General features: G+C 35.2%; 1 protein-coding gene across 1 annotated transcript; it reads right to left on the reverse strand.

Annotated features, from left to right (window-relative positions):
* Positions 1-7,096: 7,096 nt before the first annotated feature.
* Positions 7,097-20,279, reverse strand: LOC107867908. The gene is made up of 13 exons (XM_047412038.1): positions 20,122-20,279; positions 17,741-17,801; positions 14,642-16,613; positions 14,256-14,567; positions 14,103-14,169; positions 12,057-12,137; positions 10,690-10,726; positions 10,513-10,574; positions 9,898-9,934; positions 9,395-9,814; positions 9,024-9,149; positions 8,428-8,546; positions 7,097-7,728 (listed from the first exon to the last, which is right to left on the reverse strand). The coding sequence occupies exon 3, from the start codon at positions 16,603-16,605 to the stop codon at positions 15,691-15,693; it is 915 nt and encodes a 304-aa protein (XP_047267994.1). The 5' UTR covers positions 16,606-16,613; positions 17,741-17,801; positions 20,122-20,279; the 3' UTR covers positions 7,097-7,728; positions 8,428-8,546; positions 9,024-9,149; positions 9,395-9,814; positions 9,898-9,934; positions 10,513-10,574; positions 10,690-10,726; positions 12,057-12,137; positions 14,103-14,169; positions 14,256-14,567; positions 14,642-15,690.
* Between the last annotated feature and the right edge of the window lie 362 nt (positions 20,280-20,641).

The raw sequence follows: 20,641 nt of genomic DNA on the forward strand, positions 1-20,641 counted from the left end.
AGATTTATAACATACCAATGACTGCATCAGGAGAACTTTATTGATTCTGTCGGGACTGAAGTGCATAGAGTCTATTTGGGCGTTGTCCACTGGTGGCACTAGAAGTGGCACCCTGCTGATTCGGGCGACTGAACTGAGCTGAAGGATAATTGTCCTAACTTTGCGGACCAATCTTGGGATAGTCTAGGACTCTGTGACCCGATTCACCATATCCAAAACACATATCACTACCGGCTCTACACACACCCTTATGGTGCTTGCCACAAGTCTGACAAAGAGGATGGGTTCGGGCACTGCTGACACTACTTTGAGACTTAAAGCCTGGTGCCCTATCTTTGTTACCATTTTTGAACTTAGAAATTATAGCACTGGCTGAGGAAGGAGCTGGAACTGAAAACTTCTGATTATATTGAGAACGGTTACCACCTTCTGACCTTGGCTGGGTAAAACTATAGCTACCCATTCTGGCTCTCTTATTTTCTCTTTTTTTTTTTTCTTGAGATTCTTCTCCTCAATATGTTGAGCATGGACCATAAGCCTAGATATGTCCATCTCCTTAATCAACATTGTAGTCCTACATTTCTTAACCACTCTACTCGATACCCCAAAAATAAACTTACTCATTCTGGATCTACTGTCTGCTACTACATGGGGGGCATACCTGGCTAGCTGGGTGAACTTGAGGGAATACTCTTTCACACTCATGCTACCTTGCCTGAGGTTGATGAACTCTAACACTTTGGTTTCCTTCAGCTCTACGGGAAAGAATCAGTCTAGGAAGTCAGTAGCAAACTCTTCCAACTCTATGGGCTCTGCATCTATACCCCTGTCTACCTTTCATTTCTTAAACCACATACGGGATACATTGTGTAGATAATAGGTGGCTAACTCGTCACTCTCACTAAAAGTCACTTCAATGATATTTGTGACTTTCTAAACCTAGTCGAGGAACTCCTATGGATCCTTTTCAGACTTAGAACCTGAGAATAAGGAAGGATTCATTCGGGTGAAGTCCCAAATCCTGGCTGCAGCAATATTGGCCACTGGGTTGGTCGAAACAGTAGTTGGTTGTTTATTCTGAGCTATAACTGAATTACTAAGAGTAGTGAATGCAGTCCTGAATTCTGCATGGGAAACACGCTCGTCCAGGGAATCTTCCTGAACGGGCTGAGGTTCTGACTGATTTTCGATTCTTCTTTCGTTAGTCCTTTTAGGAGGCATGTTCTGTAAATGAAAGAGAGAAGCGGATTAGATGGAGATTTTAAATAGAGCTCATACTCACTCGCACGACATAAATACTAAAAAAAGGAAAATTGTTCCTAAAATATCTCATAGCCTCCTGTACATAAGTGTGGCGTGCTACACACCTATGCACAAGATTCTACTAAATGCGGCTTTTTAGACTTTCTAGGACTCTATTGAACCTTAGGCTCTTATACCAAGTTTGTAATGCCCCGAGCCTAGTACCCCAAATGCTACACGGTGTTCATAATCCTGAAGGACCACAAGCTAACCCATGACTGGTACCTACTGCAATAACTGTAAAATAATACTGAAATATGAAGAATAATGGGGCTAAATATCCATAAGGTTCAAAACTAAAACATATTTGATAATAAGGTATAACAATACCAAAAATGAAATAATTGTCTGAAATACTCTAGTCTGAAAAAAGCTTCTAAATTGACTGAATAAGAAGTTGATGGGACATGTCCCCAACTAACTCCAATTGCTGAAATAAGCTAAGTACTAAAGCACTGAAATAAAGAAATAATCACGTCCTCAAACTATGAGGACTCACCCTGACTCTAACTGCTGAAAATCTGAACTGCTAAGTGTGATCAGGAACCTGAGTGTCCAAACCTATGGTATAAAACACCATAGCGCAAGAGAGACATATGTGTCAATACGTGAGTATGTACTGGAATAGAAAGTGAGGTAGTGAGGTAATCTGAATGCAAGGGTTTATATGTATGAACTATAAATGACTGAATAACATAAACATGACTGCGTGAGAATACATGTATGAATACGTATAACTGGTAACTAAATGCCTGTATCTGACAGTTCTAAATATGTGGAACTATACTGAGTTTATTAATAACATAGATTACTGATAACTGATGTACTGTTAATTGAATGACTATTTTTGATAGTCCTGATTCTAATGGAACTAGCTGAGTTCCGTATGAGCTGAGTGACTGTATCTAACAGTTCTAAAATCAGAGGAACTATCTGAGTTCCTTACTGAAGTCTGAGACTGAGACTGTGAGAGGTAATCATCTAACCGATATGACCCATAACTGAATTGGTGGGGTCCAACCTGTGACCCCAGTTGAAAGAGTGTTAATACCGTGTTACGGGTAAAGACAAACTGTGAGTTAACCCTCTGCTGACAGGGAGCTCTTTCGTCAACCCCTCGCTGGTAGGAGAACTCGAATGAGATGTATTAACCCTAGACTCATAGGGATATATCTAAACTTACGCTGGCTATGTAGTTCTAGAACGCAAGGATTGCTTCTAAGGATCACACCCTCTACTGACTAACAGGTGAGCCCTCATCCCTGGGTTCACTCGGTGCTGAATCCTACTCCCAACTGAATAGACACTGAACTGATTTGCTCATTCATACTAGGCTTGACTGATTTATTACTATTTATACTGTTTAACTGAACTAAGTTTACTGAGTTTCGTTGACTGACAGAATACTACTGAGTTCTATTAACTGACTGAATTTATTGATGACTGAACTGAATACTGAATAGGACTGAATTGATACTGGATCTACTGAGTTTTCCTGAGTCATGTAACTGACTGAGTTCAACTGAGTTTTGAAACTTGACTGAGAGTACTATTGATCATGGCTTGACTGAGGTTATCTTGAAAACTGACACTGGCTCTAGGCACACAGCTAAATTTTTGGGTATTAAATACCTCCAAGACTCGATAGCATGAATATAAATAGGACATGACACTTCTTGAACACATGATCATAGTCAACAATTCTCAATACAACCATTGAGGGATTTTATGAAGCATTTGCAAGTCATAAGCTTACACATGAATAGAAATGCATGCTAACATAACATAATTTCACAAATCCATACTTATGAGCATTCAACCAAATCATTACAAGACATAGCTTAAGCATGGGAGTCATTTTGAATATGTGGGTGCATCATGAGTTCATCATTTAGATCACAAATGGGTCATAAAGCACAATTCTTATTCACTTAGGCATTTTAACAAACACATGGAAGGCATAACCTTTTCTACGGCATAAATCAACAACTAATACATCATGGGTATATAAAGCACTTCAAATTTAAGGATTTCAATCCATATACTAACATGAAGTCATGAAAATTTAATAAAGATTCAATCTTGGAAGTCATATCATGACACTAACATGTGTACAATCAGCCCACAACATAGAATTCAAAATTCATATTTTGAAAAGGCTTTCTTGAGCTCCAAGGGTGGAAAGGTCCCTTGGATGAACAATTTACATACCTTGGTTGATGATTTCTTAAAGATTAGTGGAGAAAAGCTTGAGTTCTTGATTTGAAATTAATCACCTAGGGCATTTTTGTTCTTGAGAAATTGTGAAATAATGAATATATTTAGCCAAAAAGGGGCTAATTTTCATGTTATGGGGGTTGGAGGTCGGTGGAAAAAGACCTAATTACCCTTAAGGATGCGTTATTTAATGATTAAAAATTGGGCACCGAAGCGGTTGTCGACGCAGCGCGTCGATGCCATAGACGCGATACTCAGCGTGTTGCACCATGATCGTACCGTGTCTCAGGCGTTTGACTCTGGAAACCTGCAACAATATTAACCAACGTGATAGGCGACGCGGCGTGACAAGATCACATTGGTCCACTGTTTTGGGATTTCAAACGTGGTCTAAACACAGTCTAAAAAATCCAAAACTTATTCAGGAGCACCTATTTACCTTCCTGATCATGAATTAATAAAAATATAGACCACTAAATGAAATTAAGTTTGCAAAATGAGATTGCCAACTTTCAAAGGCTAAAAATAAACTAAGTCTGAAAACTTAGCTAGAATTTTCTAAGCCTGGGACCCCTTGACAAACTTAAAGGAATGAATTAAGCTAGGAATTTTGCGGGGTCTTACAGTGATTTTGTGATTAAGTCATCCATGAAAAAATCTTTCCACGCCTTTAGAAAAATACTTCGAGAACAAAAATTGGATGTTTATTTCAGGGACAGCTACTTTGGGAAATATCTTGATTTGTCGGAGGACAACAATGCTCGTTTCCAAATGAAAATGGTATATGATCTTCTCAAGTGTAGGTTTATATATGAAAACAAAGATAAGATGAATGGGGTGTGGATAAATTACTGTGGTATGCCTGTTAGTTTTGGTTGGAAGGAGTTTGTCATAGTTACCGAACTAAAATATTATCCTCCTTCTCAAGTTATACCTATTTTAACCTGAAAAAGCACCTTGCACACCCAAAAAAAGCAAAGACAAGTCGAGTGATCGTAATGACCTGGTGTCTTTTGTTGGTCCAAGCTTCAAAAACAAAAATTTGATAGAAAAGTTGAAAGGTAAAAGACTCTCAAAGAAGGACAAGTTATCGTTGTGCTTGGGTTGGTTTGTACATAATGTTCTTTGGGCGAGAGACGTTAACAACAACATAAGCGTTGGTTTAATAAAGCTCTCCGAAGATCTTGAGGCATTTAACAGCTATCCTTGGGGTTATGAAATCTCCAAAATGACTGTCAAATATTTGTTGACTCCGTTAACACCAAAGATAGTCAACTTATATGGCTTTTCATTGACTTTCATGATAAATGTTTTTTTCTTTTATTATGAAATGATTCATTTTTTAATTCAATAATGGTTTTGATTTAGTGGCATTATTTTATAGGCTTGCGCGTTTGAAGTCATTCCTTATTTGAGACAACAAGTAACTACTAGGAAAAAAAATTTTGTCCAAGAATTTTGAGATGGTTGTTGGCCAAAACCGATAAAAATTCAAAATTTATGGATCTCTTCAACCCCTCGAATGATGCAGTAAGTATAATCATAATTAAGTTTTTGTTTTAATTAATGATTTTTTGAATGATCATATCATAATTCTAATATATGTAATGATTTATGTTAGATTGTGCATCCGTCGCTTGTTTCGACCAATCGAGAGTTGAAGATACCATCTTTTCTTACCGTACGATTTGTGCAAACTTTATTTGATCCTAAGGTCATTGACAGAATAAAAATGAAATTGTTTGGAGTAACAACCATCACAAGAAAAATAATTTTGGAGGGTGGGCTTGTTGTTGATGGTCGTAGTGGTGATGGAGCTGTTGGTGGTGGTAGTGGTGCTGTTGTTGGGGCTAATGGTGCTCCTCTTATAGTTTTTAAAACAAACCATTATGAGTGTGATTATACTGGTTATACAGATTTTGCCTATCCTCGCAATGTTCTGCATGCAAATTTGAAGTCTGCAAGACGAAATATGATGTAGTGATTAATGCTATTAATGCATTAACAACTTCTGTAAAGGAACTGACATCTAATAGGGGTTTCATTCCATCAAAGATGATTTCATATCCATCCACTATATTAGAGATTAAGGCTAAGAGAAGAAGAAAAGTAATTTCCAAGGCATTATCCTGCATCCAAAAAAGCGAATTTGCAACACCTCTATTCATGTGTTGCTTTATTGAGCAGTGTACAAGGGCAACAAGAGAGCAGCATGAGCTGAAGCAGGTGAATATATATTGTCTGTTCCAACTAACAGACACACACACCTATTTCAAATAGATGACACATCTGCCAAAAATTATCAAACAGATATATACATCTTTTGCAACAGTTGACTAACCTGTTGCATCAGCTACAATATCTGTTGCAGCATATGTCTCGTCTGTTTTAGCAAACCAAACAGCTCTATGTACCATTTTTATTTGTACCAATAAATGACCTATCTAATGTAATGGATGGATCATCTGTTGGAACAATTTAAATCAAGACTTCCTACTATTTTAGTTTTTCCAAAATATGAGTCATATGTTGCAACAGATGGTTCATTCATTGGAAATGATCATACAGGACTTCCTCATGTTATAATTTATCCCAATAGCTGATCCATATGTTGCAACGAAAATATAATCTATTTGGGATAATTTAAAAACAGGAGAAAGACCTGTTTGATTTGCTAAAATATCTGAGTTATCCTTTTTCCGTTTTTTTTTTAATCTTTGTTATTAACATTAATCAATTCTGGCTTTCCATGTAGATGTCAAAGTAGAAGCTACTGTCAAACAACATTGATAATATGCTACTCCTTTTATGGAAATATAGAGAAGCGAAAGCGCAAAAATCGTACGCAAGTGACATTAAAGATCCACAACGGCCAAAGTCAAATTCCACTACTAAAAAATGTCAAAAAGCGACGGTCTGTGTAGCTTTTTAGGGCAAAAGCGATGGAAATCCCTTACTTTTTTTTCCGTCTCAAAAAGAGGCGTTGGTTTTTTATAATGACGGCCTGCGTCGCTTTTATTACAACGGACAGCGTTGCTTTAGGGAAAAAATTTTAGTTATTTTTTGAAAAAGCAACGTTGTGCGTCGCTTTTTGTTCTTCAGGTGAAGAACACATGATGAACAAAAAGCGACGTTGTGCGTCATTTTTTGTTCATCATGTGAAGAACACATGATGAACAAAAAACGACGGACATTGTCAATTTATTAAAATAAAAAAGTTTTTTTTTTTCAGAAAAATTGACACTATCCGTCATAATTTGAGAAAAATAAAATATTTTTTTTAAAAAAATCGATGTTGGTCGTCGCTATTTGTTCTTCATAATGAATAAAAAACGACGTTGGTTGTCGCTTTTTATTTTTCATAATAAATAAAAAGCGGCAGCCATCGTTGTTTATCTTTAATTAAAAAGCGAGGCAAAGCGTCGCATTTCTGGAAATATAATTAAAAAAAGCGAAGAACAAAAGAGACCCTGTTCGTCGCTTTTCTGCATTTTTTTGAAATGCAAATATTTGCATCTTCTACATCCCACTAGCCAAATAAATACGGTTTAATTTATACATCATGGAACAGACATTACTAATCATACAAAAAACTACATTATCAAAACATTTAAGTAATTCAGATCATCAACGCTTCAACAACATCCCAAAACACTAATCCAATATTCAAAAACATTCAAAACAGGTAATTCAAAAACATTCAAAACACTTAAGTCTTTAAGCTTTTGAATCCAAAAGTTAAAAGTTAAGTTCAAACGTTAATGTCTAAAAAAAGTCTAGAAGCAAATCCAAGTAACACTAAGGAGTAGTGTCAACAAACTCATCACTTTTTGTTTCTTCTTTGCTACTTGAATCGGGAGATGGAGAACGGTGACGACGGGACTCATGCTAACCACTTGTTTCTTGAGTTCCTCAACAGTCTTGCTCATGACTTTAATTTGAGCAACGGATTGTGCGAAGGCACGTGAAAGATCTGTAATTTGCTGCGACATAGGAGCAAGCTGAACACCGTCAATCGCCTCAGCCTGGCGCGAGGAACCAATACCAGCTCATCCAGCACGAAGACGTCGTAACTCATTTCGAGAACCAAACCCATTGGTTTTCCCCTTTTTTTTTTTCCTTCCGTCACTTTTTTCAGTCCAAATTTTACCTGATTCCTCCTGTGTAGGCTCGATTAAACCAAATTCAGACAAGTAGTATAAATTCATTCTGCATATTAAAAAAGACACATTAGTAAATTTTACTGAATTTTAAAAAAGACAAGGATAGGAAAGAATGTTGTATTTTATGTCCTTCCCAGTAATATTAAGAGTCAAAACAAGCACTGAAGAACAAATCTAAAAGATGATTGTGGAATTGGACAACAACATAAATACAATGCATATAAGATCGGCTAGTAGGAACCTATGGCAGAATAGTATAAAACATATATTATTGATGAACGAAAAGCACTAAGAAATTGCTACAACACTTTCTAATAGATTCTTTAGTAAGTATCTAACATGACATTTAGGTTGTAGTTAATTATAAATTCCAAGTAGACTACTAAGAGATTCAGAGTTATAATTACCTTGTACATCTATTCGACTATTAGAAATTATACGTGAGAAAAAGTTAGAGTGAAAATACTGAGGGCCACTCCACATTGTATGATGAAACACCATTCCTCACGCTATTATCAGAAAATAAAACAAAAAAAATAGATTTTCCATCTCAATAAAAGAGGAATAAAAGCGCATATTGAATCACCACTGAATAAACACCCAAGTAATCAAAAACCAAATCCTTGGAACCTTAAGAACCATACAGGTTACTTGCTAGTCGATAACAAAAGGTAGCCAATAGGAGAATGATATAGCTAATTAAATATAAAGGTATAATAGAGTAAAATATAAATATAAGTCTTACATTGGCATTTTCAGCCCTGGGCTCAACCCACGTATCCGGGTCTGACTCATTCATTTTTCTCCGCAGATGTGTTAGTCTGAAGACCTCAAGTCGAGTCGGTTCGCGACCAAGTCCTTCTCCTACAAACAAAAAGGTAAATAAGCACAATCAAGTAATATTTAATGAACTTTATATAAGCACATAAAGTAAAACCTAAGGTTACTACATACCATTTCTCGAACTATGACCCGACACTCTTTGCACCTCGGGTGTGCAATGAGGCACCTTTTAAACTGGCTCTAGCTTTTTTATTTTGCACAGAGAGTGCCTTATATTTAGGAGATTTCCAATAAATACACAAATCATCATATACGATTTTAAGAAGCCATCGTGCAACATTGTCTGTACGTCTAACACGTTCAAGCCAATTGGTAGCTTTGCACCAATATTTCTCTCAAAATTAGAGGATATAACTCTATTGTGCTTTTTCAGCCAAGTACACATTGTCTGAAAATGAAATGAGTAGTGCTATATATATATATATATATATATATACACGCATATACAAATATATATTACTATTAAAGTTAACTAAATAATGATTAAATTTAGTATACCTTGAACTCTTCAAACATGGCTTGTCTATGGTCTGGAATCTCCGACAACTGTGCCAAGGTTGTGAAAAAAACCACCTAACGCTCTCTTTTACTGCCTTATTAACTTCTTTTGATGCGGGATGCCACCTTTAAAAGAACAAAATAAATATGTAAAGCACCTAGTACTTATGTTGTTGTTGTTTAGTGAACAAATCCTCCTCTAATTTAACTGTCTACAAAAACGATCTAGTATATCAAAAGAATCCCTAGATAACACATACTACAAAGTTGTACCTCATGTCACGGCACAGTACTGAAGTAACAAAATAAATATGTAAGCATGAATATTTTATTAATGAAAAATAAACTTATGAATTAAAAAATAAACTTACGTAGATCCATTAAAGACTCTACCAAGCCTGTCCTTGTCCTAATCTCCAGGAATGAGACCAATCAAATGCGCATCAGTATCATCTGCTACAGGTGGAGGGGGAGGGGGAGGTGCAGATCCAGATGCGGATGCTACCCCCGGGAGTACCCAAGGTTCGTTAACTGGGTAGTAGATGTTTGTGCATCAGAGTCAGAGTTGTCTCTCAGCCGTCAGCCGCAATCCTGAGAGGTGGGGGGATGAATAGCGAGGGGATGGAGTACCAGATGATAATCTCGAAGTCCCTATATCTATAGGAGGCCTGAAATTATGTGGAACATAAGAAGTGCACACCTGTCGCTGCTTTCTAGGACTATGATAATCTACAGAATTACCAGTGCCAAATGGGACATAACCTCCCTGATGAAGAGGTATGCATATATGGCTGTGAAAAAATTCGACAAGGAATATCATCAGGATTTATAGGTGCCCTACATTTCTTTTTAGCAATTGACTTCAAATTTTTACCAGGATGAGGCCAACCACCGCTACCACCGAATGTCATCTGCATGCAAGTTTACATTAAAACATATAAAAATCAATTTGTATTCTACCAGTAATGCTAATATCCTATAAATATAACTTTTCAGAAACTTACATTCAAGTAATTAAAAGATAATTACATGTACAAAAACTTGTACTTGATCTTGAACAAGTAGTAATATTGGAAATCTTGAACTCTCAAACTCCCAAAGTTGCTTTATTTTTTTTTTTTCTAATTTATATTCCAAAGTTGCTATCGATCTTTGTATTTTACTTTGGTAATTCTTGATTTTTTTGCTGTGTATTTGAGCTTATTTTCCAGGTTTGTGACTTGGTAAATCTTTATTCTTGACTGTTTTAGAAGAGTGATAAGGTGAGGACTTGGCTCAATCTGATCCAATTGGAAAAATCATTCATACTATAGTCTTATCAATATCACTTTAAGTTCAATAACCAAACTTACTTTTCTCCATTTAGTGGCCTTTCTAATTTAAGTAATAATGACATGTACCTAAAAACTACATTTACTGGCTTTTAGACAGTGTTTTATAGGCCAGGGAATGTTACAGGTTAGTTAGTGGATACTCTTTCGATACGTACTTGTCCGAGCTATGCAAAGACCCATTTAATGAGTCCAGTGGTGGACTGCTGGAAAATCCACCCTGCAGAGAAATAATCCAAAACAACAGATTAAGAGTTGAGTCCCTTCATAAGATGATCAAATAAAGGAAAAATCCATGTGAAGAACAAAATATAAACAGAAATCTAAAAGTTTACCCTCTTAGTATCTGAGTGTGGACCTGGCATAAGGTGCCTGAATATAAAATTATACAGATGTCATAAATAGCGGACTGAGATTAAGATTTTTTGCACTATGTTCCAAATGGCATTTGATGAGATAGTGGAGTTAGCCACCCACATGATGGTGGACAGTGGAGGAAGGAAATCAATTAATGAAACAGTGGTAAGATTTCTAACAACAAAAAGAGGAATAAATGAACTTTTCTTGCAAGGACTTAATTCCATGACTGCTTCTCAACGTAATGAAGCCCAACTCTAGCATTACATAGAATAGAAGTATCTTATTCCAGTGAATCACAAGGAATCTTGTCAAAATCATTAAAGCAGCCAGATTCATAGACAATCATAAATTATTTCAATTAGGAATGTTAAGATGGACAATCTAACACAGAAAATCTCTAAAGAAGAATATCTCACCACCGAGATCAAATTGCATGTTGAACCAGGCGAATACTGAGAGGTGCATACCCATAGAAGACATAGGTATAGTTTGGATTATATTGGACTATAGTTTGTGACTATAATGATGGTTGGGGAATGATGATACACCCTTGCTTCCTTATAGTTCAATGCAAATGCATCCAACAAAATCATCCAAATACCACACAAGCACACATTATATTTCCATGGATATAATCCAACAAATGATTAGAACATGTTTTATTTCTTTGAACAGGTTGATCTGATTCAGCAAAAGGATTAAAAACTACTACTTTAAGGTTCAGAAAAAAAAATAAAAGCAGAAAAAGATAAAGTAAAGAAAGCAAAATATCATTTCCATTTACTCAAAAGCACAAATAACAAGTGTAAAATCCATTACGGACAGTTACATGTACTACTAGTTTCACTCATTACTACTTCTATAATCCATTATAGTTCTCACTTCTTTTGTTGTTTGATAAAAAATCACCTAATACTACTAGTTTCACTCATTACGGATAGTTACATGTACTATGATCTGGTAGTGTTAAAGTTATTTTACATTGTTGGTATATAAAAGGTAAACTCATACACAAATAACCAAGATATGGACATGACAGGAAGGTTTATGACTACTCATTTACTAGTTTCAAAAAAGAAGGTTCATGACTACTCTGTTTCTCTATCCACCTTTTCTCTTTCTGAAAAGTTTGGAATGTTGGATGGTAGATACAGTTTGGAGAAAATATGAGGAGAAGCAGCATAAAACAAAAGGACCAGAGAAAACGGGGAAAAAAGACAAATCTAGAGGGTGAGACTCATGTAAGGCCTGGAGAAGCATCACATGTCTAACTCTCGCTCCAGTGTTCAACTCAAGGTTTGATTCTAAATGACAAGAGTTGTAACATGATATCACAGATTACCTGCAGATTGTTAATTGCTTGCTCCTAGGAGTTTTCTTTTACTTGACAAGCACGTTTGATACATCTAAAGCACAACAGTCCCTACAAGAAACATAAGTAGAGAAAAACAGTGAAAATCTATTGTATGATATAGTACTCAAAAAAGGATCAACATGATGGATCCTAATGGTATGTGTGCAGTCAGAAGCAAGCCCTCATGCTTAAATACAAGATAATTAAAGTTTAAAGAATGACACAGAATGCAGGCATTCAAACAACAGACTGTAATCTTTAACAGCACACTCTATATGATGGAGACCTAGTAAACACACTTAAGATGTACTTGGTCATGCAAACAAAAGATGTTTCAGATCATCTAGCAGAATATTAATAAGGATAGCTTCCATTAGCCTAATTGACAGGTGCCACTGCTTCCATTTTTGTAAGGGAATTCTCCTGTCTGAAAGCTAAAGGCAATAGTTGTTCATATTTACCACCTCTATGGGAGATGGATGGGCACCAAGAGAATCCAGGCAGCACATTATACTCTTCGGGAATGTGTCATATCAACTACAAGCTATAACAGTATGGACCCTGACAGACAAGTGATTTCCATGCAACCTGATGAAGATGGTGAATCCCAGAAATGGATCAACCATGTTTGACTTCAAATTAGTTATTAGTATTAGCGAACAATATTTGTTTTAGTGGCTCATGAGTACGTCTAATTTGTAAGGATTTTGGCTTAAAGGAGTTAAGATTTTGCTGCAGTACTTTTCTATAGAATAAACTGAAAGGGGTTTTATTTCTCTCCCACATTTTGTAAAATAATGTGCTCCTATTTAAAGATGATTATCACCTGTTTACCCATTTTTAGCTTTTATTTACCTGCAACATATAACTCTATAGCTGACAGCTAGTATACAACAACAATCTGGTAGTAAAAGCTATAGAGAACATTAATTAAAGTTGTGACTAACAGGCGCATGAAAGCAGAGAAAGCAAAAAACAGAGAAACAGAGAAAGCAATATGTACACCAGTAAGTGGAACTTCCTCAGTCACAATATCCAATTCAAGCAAAAAACACAGAACATGTACACCAGTAAATAAGTTTAGGCTAAAAAGATAACTAGTACAAACAAGTAATCTCAAAACACTACCCAACAAAATACAATACACTAACTAGTGGTAATAAAAAACAAACTAGCTAATCTATATTCTCTCAATATTTCTCATGCTTGTTTCATTTCCATCATTCTACCATTCTTCCTCATCAATTGTTTCATTTTCATGGTCCCATTCGTCCTCCCAGAATGATTTATTTCCCTTGTCTATTTCTTTCGTTTTATTTGCAATGTCAATGATCTCATCATCAGAAAATTCTTCTAATATGCGTTGAGGATGTTCTAGATTGTTTTCCAACTCATCATCCACTATTTGATCAATAACTGCGACATCGTTCTGGTATGCCACATCTGACACATTCTCAATCTCAATTCTCCCCACAGGCTTAGTCTTTATAACCACCCACCAATTTGCTTTATCTCTGCGTACTGGATATATAGCATAATATATCTGCCTGGCATTTTGTGCAATAATAAAGGGATCATAATGATTATATTGCCTCATGTGCTTAACTTCAATTATACTATGCTATTGATTCACCCTGGTACCTCTATGTGATGGATCAAACCACTTGCACCGAAATAGAATTATCTTCTTTTTTGGTCAATCAGGGTGCCTGACTTCTAATTTCTATTGTATGACACCAAAATATTCAACGATTTGACCATTACCATTACCATCACCTTCAACACACACGCCACTGTTATTAGTTTTCTTATACTTAGAAACTTTCTCGGTTTGAAACTTGAAACCGTTCATGTAATATTTATCCATTGTCCGAATTTGAGTTGCAGGACCAAATATAATATCTCTCATGAATGGCAAATGTTCGACGGTACTACGTTCATCCAAAACCTACATATCGTTAAATCAAAATACAAATTTTATTAAATAACTTATATATAATTTTAGTAAATGCACATATGATCTATCATACTTACGTATTCTTCCAGCCAATCGAAAAACCTCGTATATATGGCATCATTACCCCATTTGCCAATAAATAAACTGTCAAGTATACATCAGTAAGATTTTTTTATTAGTGAAGTGTCCTAAACAAATTAATATAATTCGATAACATCATTAACACTTACTCAAGATATGGTTGAATCTCTGGACAATTGAGCAAAACATGTGTCACAATAGATTTTCTTTCCATCCCAGTGAGGGCTCGCGTACAATAACTTTTAGATCATCTACCCGAATTGTTAAAAATTGATATAGGTGGAAACATAGGATTACCATCACCTTCATAATTACAATTGGACCTATTTCTCTTGCATGGCACTTCATCCCTAAAGTAGTAAGAACAAAGATAAGCAGTTTCTTTTGCAAGATAAGCTTCACAAATCGATCCTTCAATCTTTCCCCTTTGCTTGATAGTTTGTTTGCACTCGCCAATTTTCCTGCATAATTTTATCTTAGGTAGATAAAAGTAATTCTTTGAAGAAAATGATGGCATTAATTTAAAAAAATTTACCTCTCTCTTGGATACATCCACCTCATTTGAACTAGGCCTCCAACACGTGCCTCTTCTACTAGGTGAATTGAAAGATGCTCCATCACATCAAAAAAGCCACATGGAAAGATCTTCTCCAACTTAGTAGTGATGACAGGAATATTCTGCTCCATTCTGTCCAAGATACTCTCCAACAACTTTACCAAACACAAATCTTTGAAGAACAAACTTATCTCTGTGATTGGTTTTCATATCCTCTCATGAAGGTGACTAAATGCGATAGGAATCAAGGTTTCCATAAAAATGTGACAATCATGGCTTTTCATACCAATTAACTTCCCTTCTTTCATATCCGCTCGTTTTCCTAAATTCAAAGAATAGCCCTCGGGCATCCTTAAATTCTTAACCCACTCACATATTTCCTATTTCTCATCTAATGTGAATGAAAAACTGGCCTTGGGCTTAAACAATTTACCGTTTTCTTTTTCCTTCAACCACAATTCTTTTCTCTTGCAATACTCCTTTATATCCATTCTAGCTTTTGAATTATCGTGTTTCTTGCCCTTAACATCCATGACTGTGTTGAATAAATTATCAAAATAATTTTTTCAATGTGTATCGAATCAAAATTATGTCTTAGTTTACTGTCCCCCAATATGGTAACACCCAAAATATGCTTTGTTTGGTTCAATTATGTTCAATACCATATCCAGGAAGTCTAGAAGGTAGACCATCTGTAACTTTAGGCAAATTACAAACTCTCTCCCAAATCTGATGTCCTGACAGTAATGAAGGTGGCGGATCATTCTCAATCTTATTCTTTCTGAACGCATTTTTCATCCTTCTAAACTAGTGGTCCATTGGTAAGAACTGGCGGTGACAATCAAACCAAGAATTTTTTTGACCATACTTTAAAGTGAATGCTTTGCTATTTTCCATGCAATATGGGCAAGCTAACTTTCCAGCAGTCATCCAATCAGACAACATCCCATATGCAGGAAAATCGCTAATAGTCCACATTAAATTGGCACGCATAACAAAATTTTGCTTAGTTGATATATCATATGTCACTACACCTTCATGCCATAATTGTAGTTATCATCTATCAATGGCTGGAGATATACATCGATCAAACTTTTTGGATTGCGGGGACTTGGAATAATACAACTTAGAAATATGTAAGGACATGTCATGCACATTTCAGATGGAAGATTATATGGAGTAATAAATATAGGCCAACAAGAATAAGGTGTGCCAGAATTAGAGAACGGTGTGAAACCATCTGCACACAACCCCAATCTAACATTTCTTAGTTCACTAACAAAATCAGGATAAGTTCTATCGAAGTGCTTCCAAGCTTCTCCATCTAATGGATGAGATAAGACACCTGGTGGCCTTTTATTTTCATGGTGCCATTTCATGTGTGGGGTAGAACTCATCGAAGCATACAACCTCTTTAGCCTAGGTATAAGAGGTAAATAGTGCATCGCCTTAATAGAAACCATCTTTCCACCGGGAGTTCGCTTATAACGAGCATGTCCATAAAACTTACAATTTTCTAATTCAGCATCATTCTTATAGAACAACATACAACCATTTATACAACAATCGATTCTACTATATGACAATCCCAACTTGGAAACCAATTTTTTTGCTTGATAAAAATTTTGAGGTATGTTCAACTCTGGATTTACTAGTTTACCCAAAAGACTGACCATAGAGTCCATAGCAGCTTGAGCAACATTCCAATCAGATTTGATACTCATTAATCTAACTGCAACAGATAAAGCAGAATGCAAACTCCCTTCACATAATGGGTGAGTAGCCTCTTCTGAGTTTTGATAGAAACCTCTTGCTTCTTCATTGGGATCTTCTAAATTCCGTTCGGATTCCATCCCATCCCCAATACCAAAAGCATCATTGACCATGAATCCTATCCTCATGTTGTACCCTATCGTGTTGCACCCTATGTTGAAATCTAGCATGTTGAACCCTAGCATGTCGACCATGTACAAGCATGTCATATCAATCCACAGGCAATAAATTATAAAATATACCATTTAAACCATCTATCTCTCCGTGATCGACCCACACAAAGTATCTGGGCATAAATCCATTACGATAAAGATGAGTCATAAGTATATCTAGTTGAAAAAACTTCAAACACCTACATGAACTACAAGGACACCTAACCACTCCATTTTTTTGAAATAGATATAGTGACATTGCATGATCGATAAAACCTCTAACGCCATCAAGATATTGGGGTTTTAAACCACCAACATTTTCATAGTCCATATCATACATCCACAAATGATGATCCATCTACAAAAAATATATATATTCAATAATAAGCAACTTTACATTAAAACGTATAAAAACCAAGTCATTAACTTCACATTTCAAGTAGCTACACTTAAGCATTTTTAAGTCACAAGTTCACAATTTCAAGTAACTATACTTAAGCATTTTCAACTCATTAACTTCACATTTCAAGTAGCTACACTTAACCATTTTTCAGTCACAAAGTCGCAATTTCAAGTAACTACACTTAAGCATTTTCAAGTCATTCAAATTTCAAGTAGCTACATTTTCAAGTCATTAACTTCACATTTCAAGTAGCTACACTTAAGTATTTTCAAGTCACAAGTTAACAATTTCAAGTAACTACACTTAAGCATTTTCAAGTCATTAACTTCACGTTTCAAGTAGCTACACTTAAGCATTTTCAAGTCACAAGTTCATAATTTCAAGTAACTACACTTACGCATTTTCAAGTCATTAACTTCACGTTTCAAGTAGCTACACTTAAGCATTTTCAAGTCACAAGTTCACAATTTCAAGTAACTACACTTAAGCATTTTCAAAACATAACTTCACATTTCAAGTGACTACATTTAACCATTTTCTAATCACTAGTTCACATTCTCAATTGTAATATAAGTTAGATAATTCAATAAATTTAATAAATCTAATAAGTAGAGGTGTCACATGTCTCTCTCTCACACCATATAATCATCACAAAATCTATGACTTTAGAAGCCTTCTCCAGCAAATAATCCCACCATTACATTACATATAAAGACTTCACTATAAGAAAATAGAGAGAAATAAACTTACCTTTGTTTGGCCTAATTTGAAGAGAAAGAGGCAAGCGATGGTCGAAAAATAGCAACCCAACCTGTTCATAATGGAAATATTATATCACAAATAAAGTAAAAAGGTTAGCATCAATATTATATCACTTGATGCTGACCAAATTAAGTATCAAAAAATAGCAACTAACTTTATCAAAGGAAGCAACCGAGGACAAAGAGAACAACTCTTGAGGTACATTTCATCAAGGTGAAGTGTACACAATTCACCAGCTATGTTACTGTTACAAAAATCTTAATTTAACAGAATATCAAAGTCGAAATTTGAGTTTGTTTTTCCCAGTTCACAGAATACCTTAACCACCAAAGGCGCAAATAATCAAACATAAAATTAACTTGAGAACTAAATTGAGAAGCTATATCACTGTCTAAATCTAACAGGTGGCTATTTCTGGTAGCGTGAGTTAAGTGTCATTGGAACTTAGGAAATAATCAAACTTCAAAGATCTTTACAAGATTAGGCCAGTGGGAAGGAAGTGTAGACGTCCAAGGTTATCTACATCTAGTCATGAAGCAAATATGCCTATTGATCCCCCTAGTTTTCTTATATAAAGACATCTTTTCTCCATTCTTGGAGGATTTCTTCTCATCGATAATTGCCAATGAATTAAATTTAGCATTGCAATCCCATTTATGCCAAATAATCATGTATGGATAACTGTAATGTCTTTCTTTTTTTGGTAACCTGTGAACATTACCATAGAAAAAAAATTAGAATTCAAGTACAGAGCTAAGAGCATCAGTGATCCAATACTTTTCCAAAGTGTTAAGATAGTGCTGACCCTCTATTTCTGTATTCTTCTTACTTCTATGCTAATCCTCCAAGGATTTTCCATTCTGTTTCAATTATTTTCTTTATAGTTAAAATAAGCTTACAACTAAAGATAGAAGTTGTTGATCCACACAATACTCAATACCCTTCTCAAAATTTTTATCCTCAACATAAAGACTAGTGGTATTATCAGTTACCTTTACGCTATCATACAAGAATTCCCGTCTATCATCCCTAATGCAAAAGACCCAAGAACCAGACCTAATATTTATTTTAGCTGATCTATCTTTGTTACACTTATAAGTCCCTCTTAGTGGCAATTTTTAGTTACTAGGCATACATGTTACTTGAGAAGAGTACACTCGTCACAATGTATGCGACATAGTTTGACTCGGCACATACTTTAAGAAAGAAAGGGAATTTCAAGTATTAATCACATAATTGGTTGAAATTGAAAACCATTCAGATAGAAAGCCATAGAATTGTTGATTCGTACTATATGTAGTACTCCCATCACAATTTATGTGACATAGTTTGATTCGACACATACTTTAAGAAAGAAATGAAAGTTCATGTATTAATTACTCGACCTTAGGATATCAACTATAGATTGCTTGAAACTGATCTAAACAAATTGTGCATTAATCCCTCCAACTTCTCTTTGTTGTTATGGACTTATTATTGATTTGTTTTCTCTCTGTGCTGCATCTTTGTAATCATTTGTAAAACATCTCTTGCCATTTTTGCATCCTAACAAGAATTTCTTGGTTGTGGGACAATTGTGATTTGCTTTCTGGAAGTAGATGGTAGAATGCAGGTAGTATTATTTCTGATGAACAAATTTAGGTCTCGCTGAGATATTTCATTATGGAGGGACAGTTGTTACATTTTTACTGAAATGGTGAAGAGTTTGGATCTTTAGCTGGTAGGGAAGGTGGTTTATGTTATGTGGGTGGTAAAGGCAAATCCTACTACATTAAACAAGCAATCTGAATCATGCTGCAGAGCTTTCCGGATGTAGGTGGGAAACAAAGTTTGATCAGCAAACCACCTCTGACCTGCATTAAATTTTCAAAAAATTGAAACCCACCTCTAGTATAAGAGCTTCCCACCATGCCCTACATTAACTATAACCCACCCCTCTGTGCATCTACCCCACCCCATTTCCATCTCTATGTCGGTATATTTTGAGCAAAATTCCTAAGTAATTTGCAAATACTTCTTTTTCCTATTACGCGAATTAGCTAGTTCTTTATATAAAAGAATTCTCATGTGATATTTTGGGATAATTCTATGTAACCCTACCCATTGACTTAGATCTTGTTGTATCTCATTTATAATATCCCATTATAGTTTCTTCATGAGTAATTACCATAGAGGAGTGAACTATTGTATAAAAATGCAAACGAATATATCTTCTCCATTACTAGAAAACTCCCCGATTAAGAATATCTACATCTTGATACTATAAAAATCCCACATCTAGACACAATTATCATTTATGCAAAACAACTGAGCTCTTGTAACTTGAAACCTAACTTCATATGCAAAAGCTAACAACTGAGCTCTTGTACCTGGTCGATGAGAGCTTCGGCTGCGTTGATCGGAGAAAGAAAGGAAGAAAGTGAGAGAGTGGGAGAAGCGACGAGAGAGAAAAATAAGAAAGAAAGAGAGAGAGAAAAGAAAAGAAATGTGTCTGTTTCCCTGATACGCGGTGGACTAAAAATTTGACTTAATTTCGACCACAAATTTTGATGGTGGTGTCGCTTTTTAAAAATTTATATATTTAATTTATTTTTTAAAAATAGAAATATTATTTATTATTAAATTAAAAATATATTAAATATCGATGCCCAATGTTGCTTTTTAAATAATTAATTTTAACAAAAGCGACACTATCCGTCTCTTTTCGTAAAAAAAGAAAATTTTAAAATAACTATAAATTGCGACGGATAGCGTCGCCTTTTTAGAATTAATATTTTAAAAAATAAAAATTATAATTATGGTGTCCATCACTTTTAAAATTTGACAAACTACGTCGCTTTTTAAAAAATTAATTATTATTATTTTAAATAAATTACGGCGATATCCATC

This window comes from Capsicum annuum, chromosome 4, assembly GCF_002878395.1.
Source record: "Capsicum annuum cultivar UCD-10X-F1 chromosome 4, UCD10Xv1.1, whole genome shotgun sequence".
NCBI lineage: Eukaryota > Viridiplantae > Streptophyta > Magnoliopsida > Solanales > Solanaceae > Capsicum > Capsicum annuum.

Excerpts from the sequence above, each read along its gene's own strand:
- LOC107867908 (XM_047412038.1), bottom strand. The coding sequence starts at position 16,605 with ATGCTAGATTTCAACATAGGGTGCAACACGATAGGGTACAACATGAGG.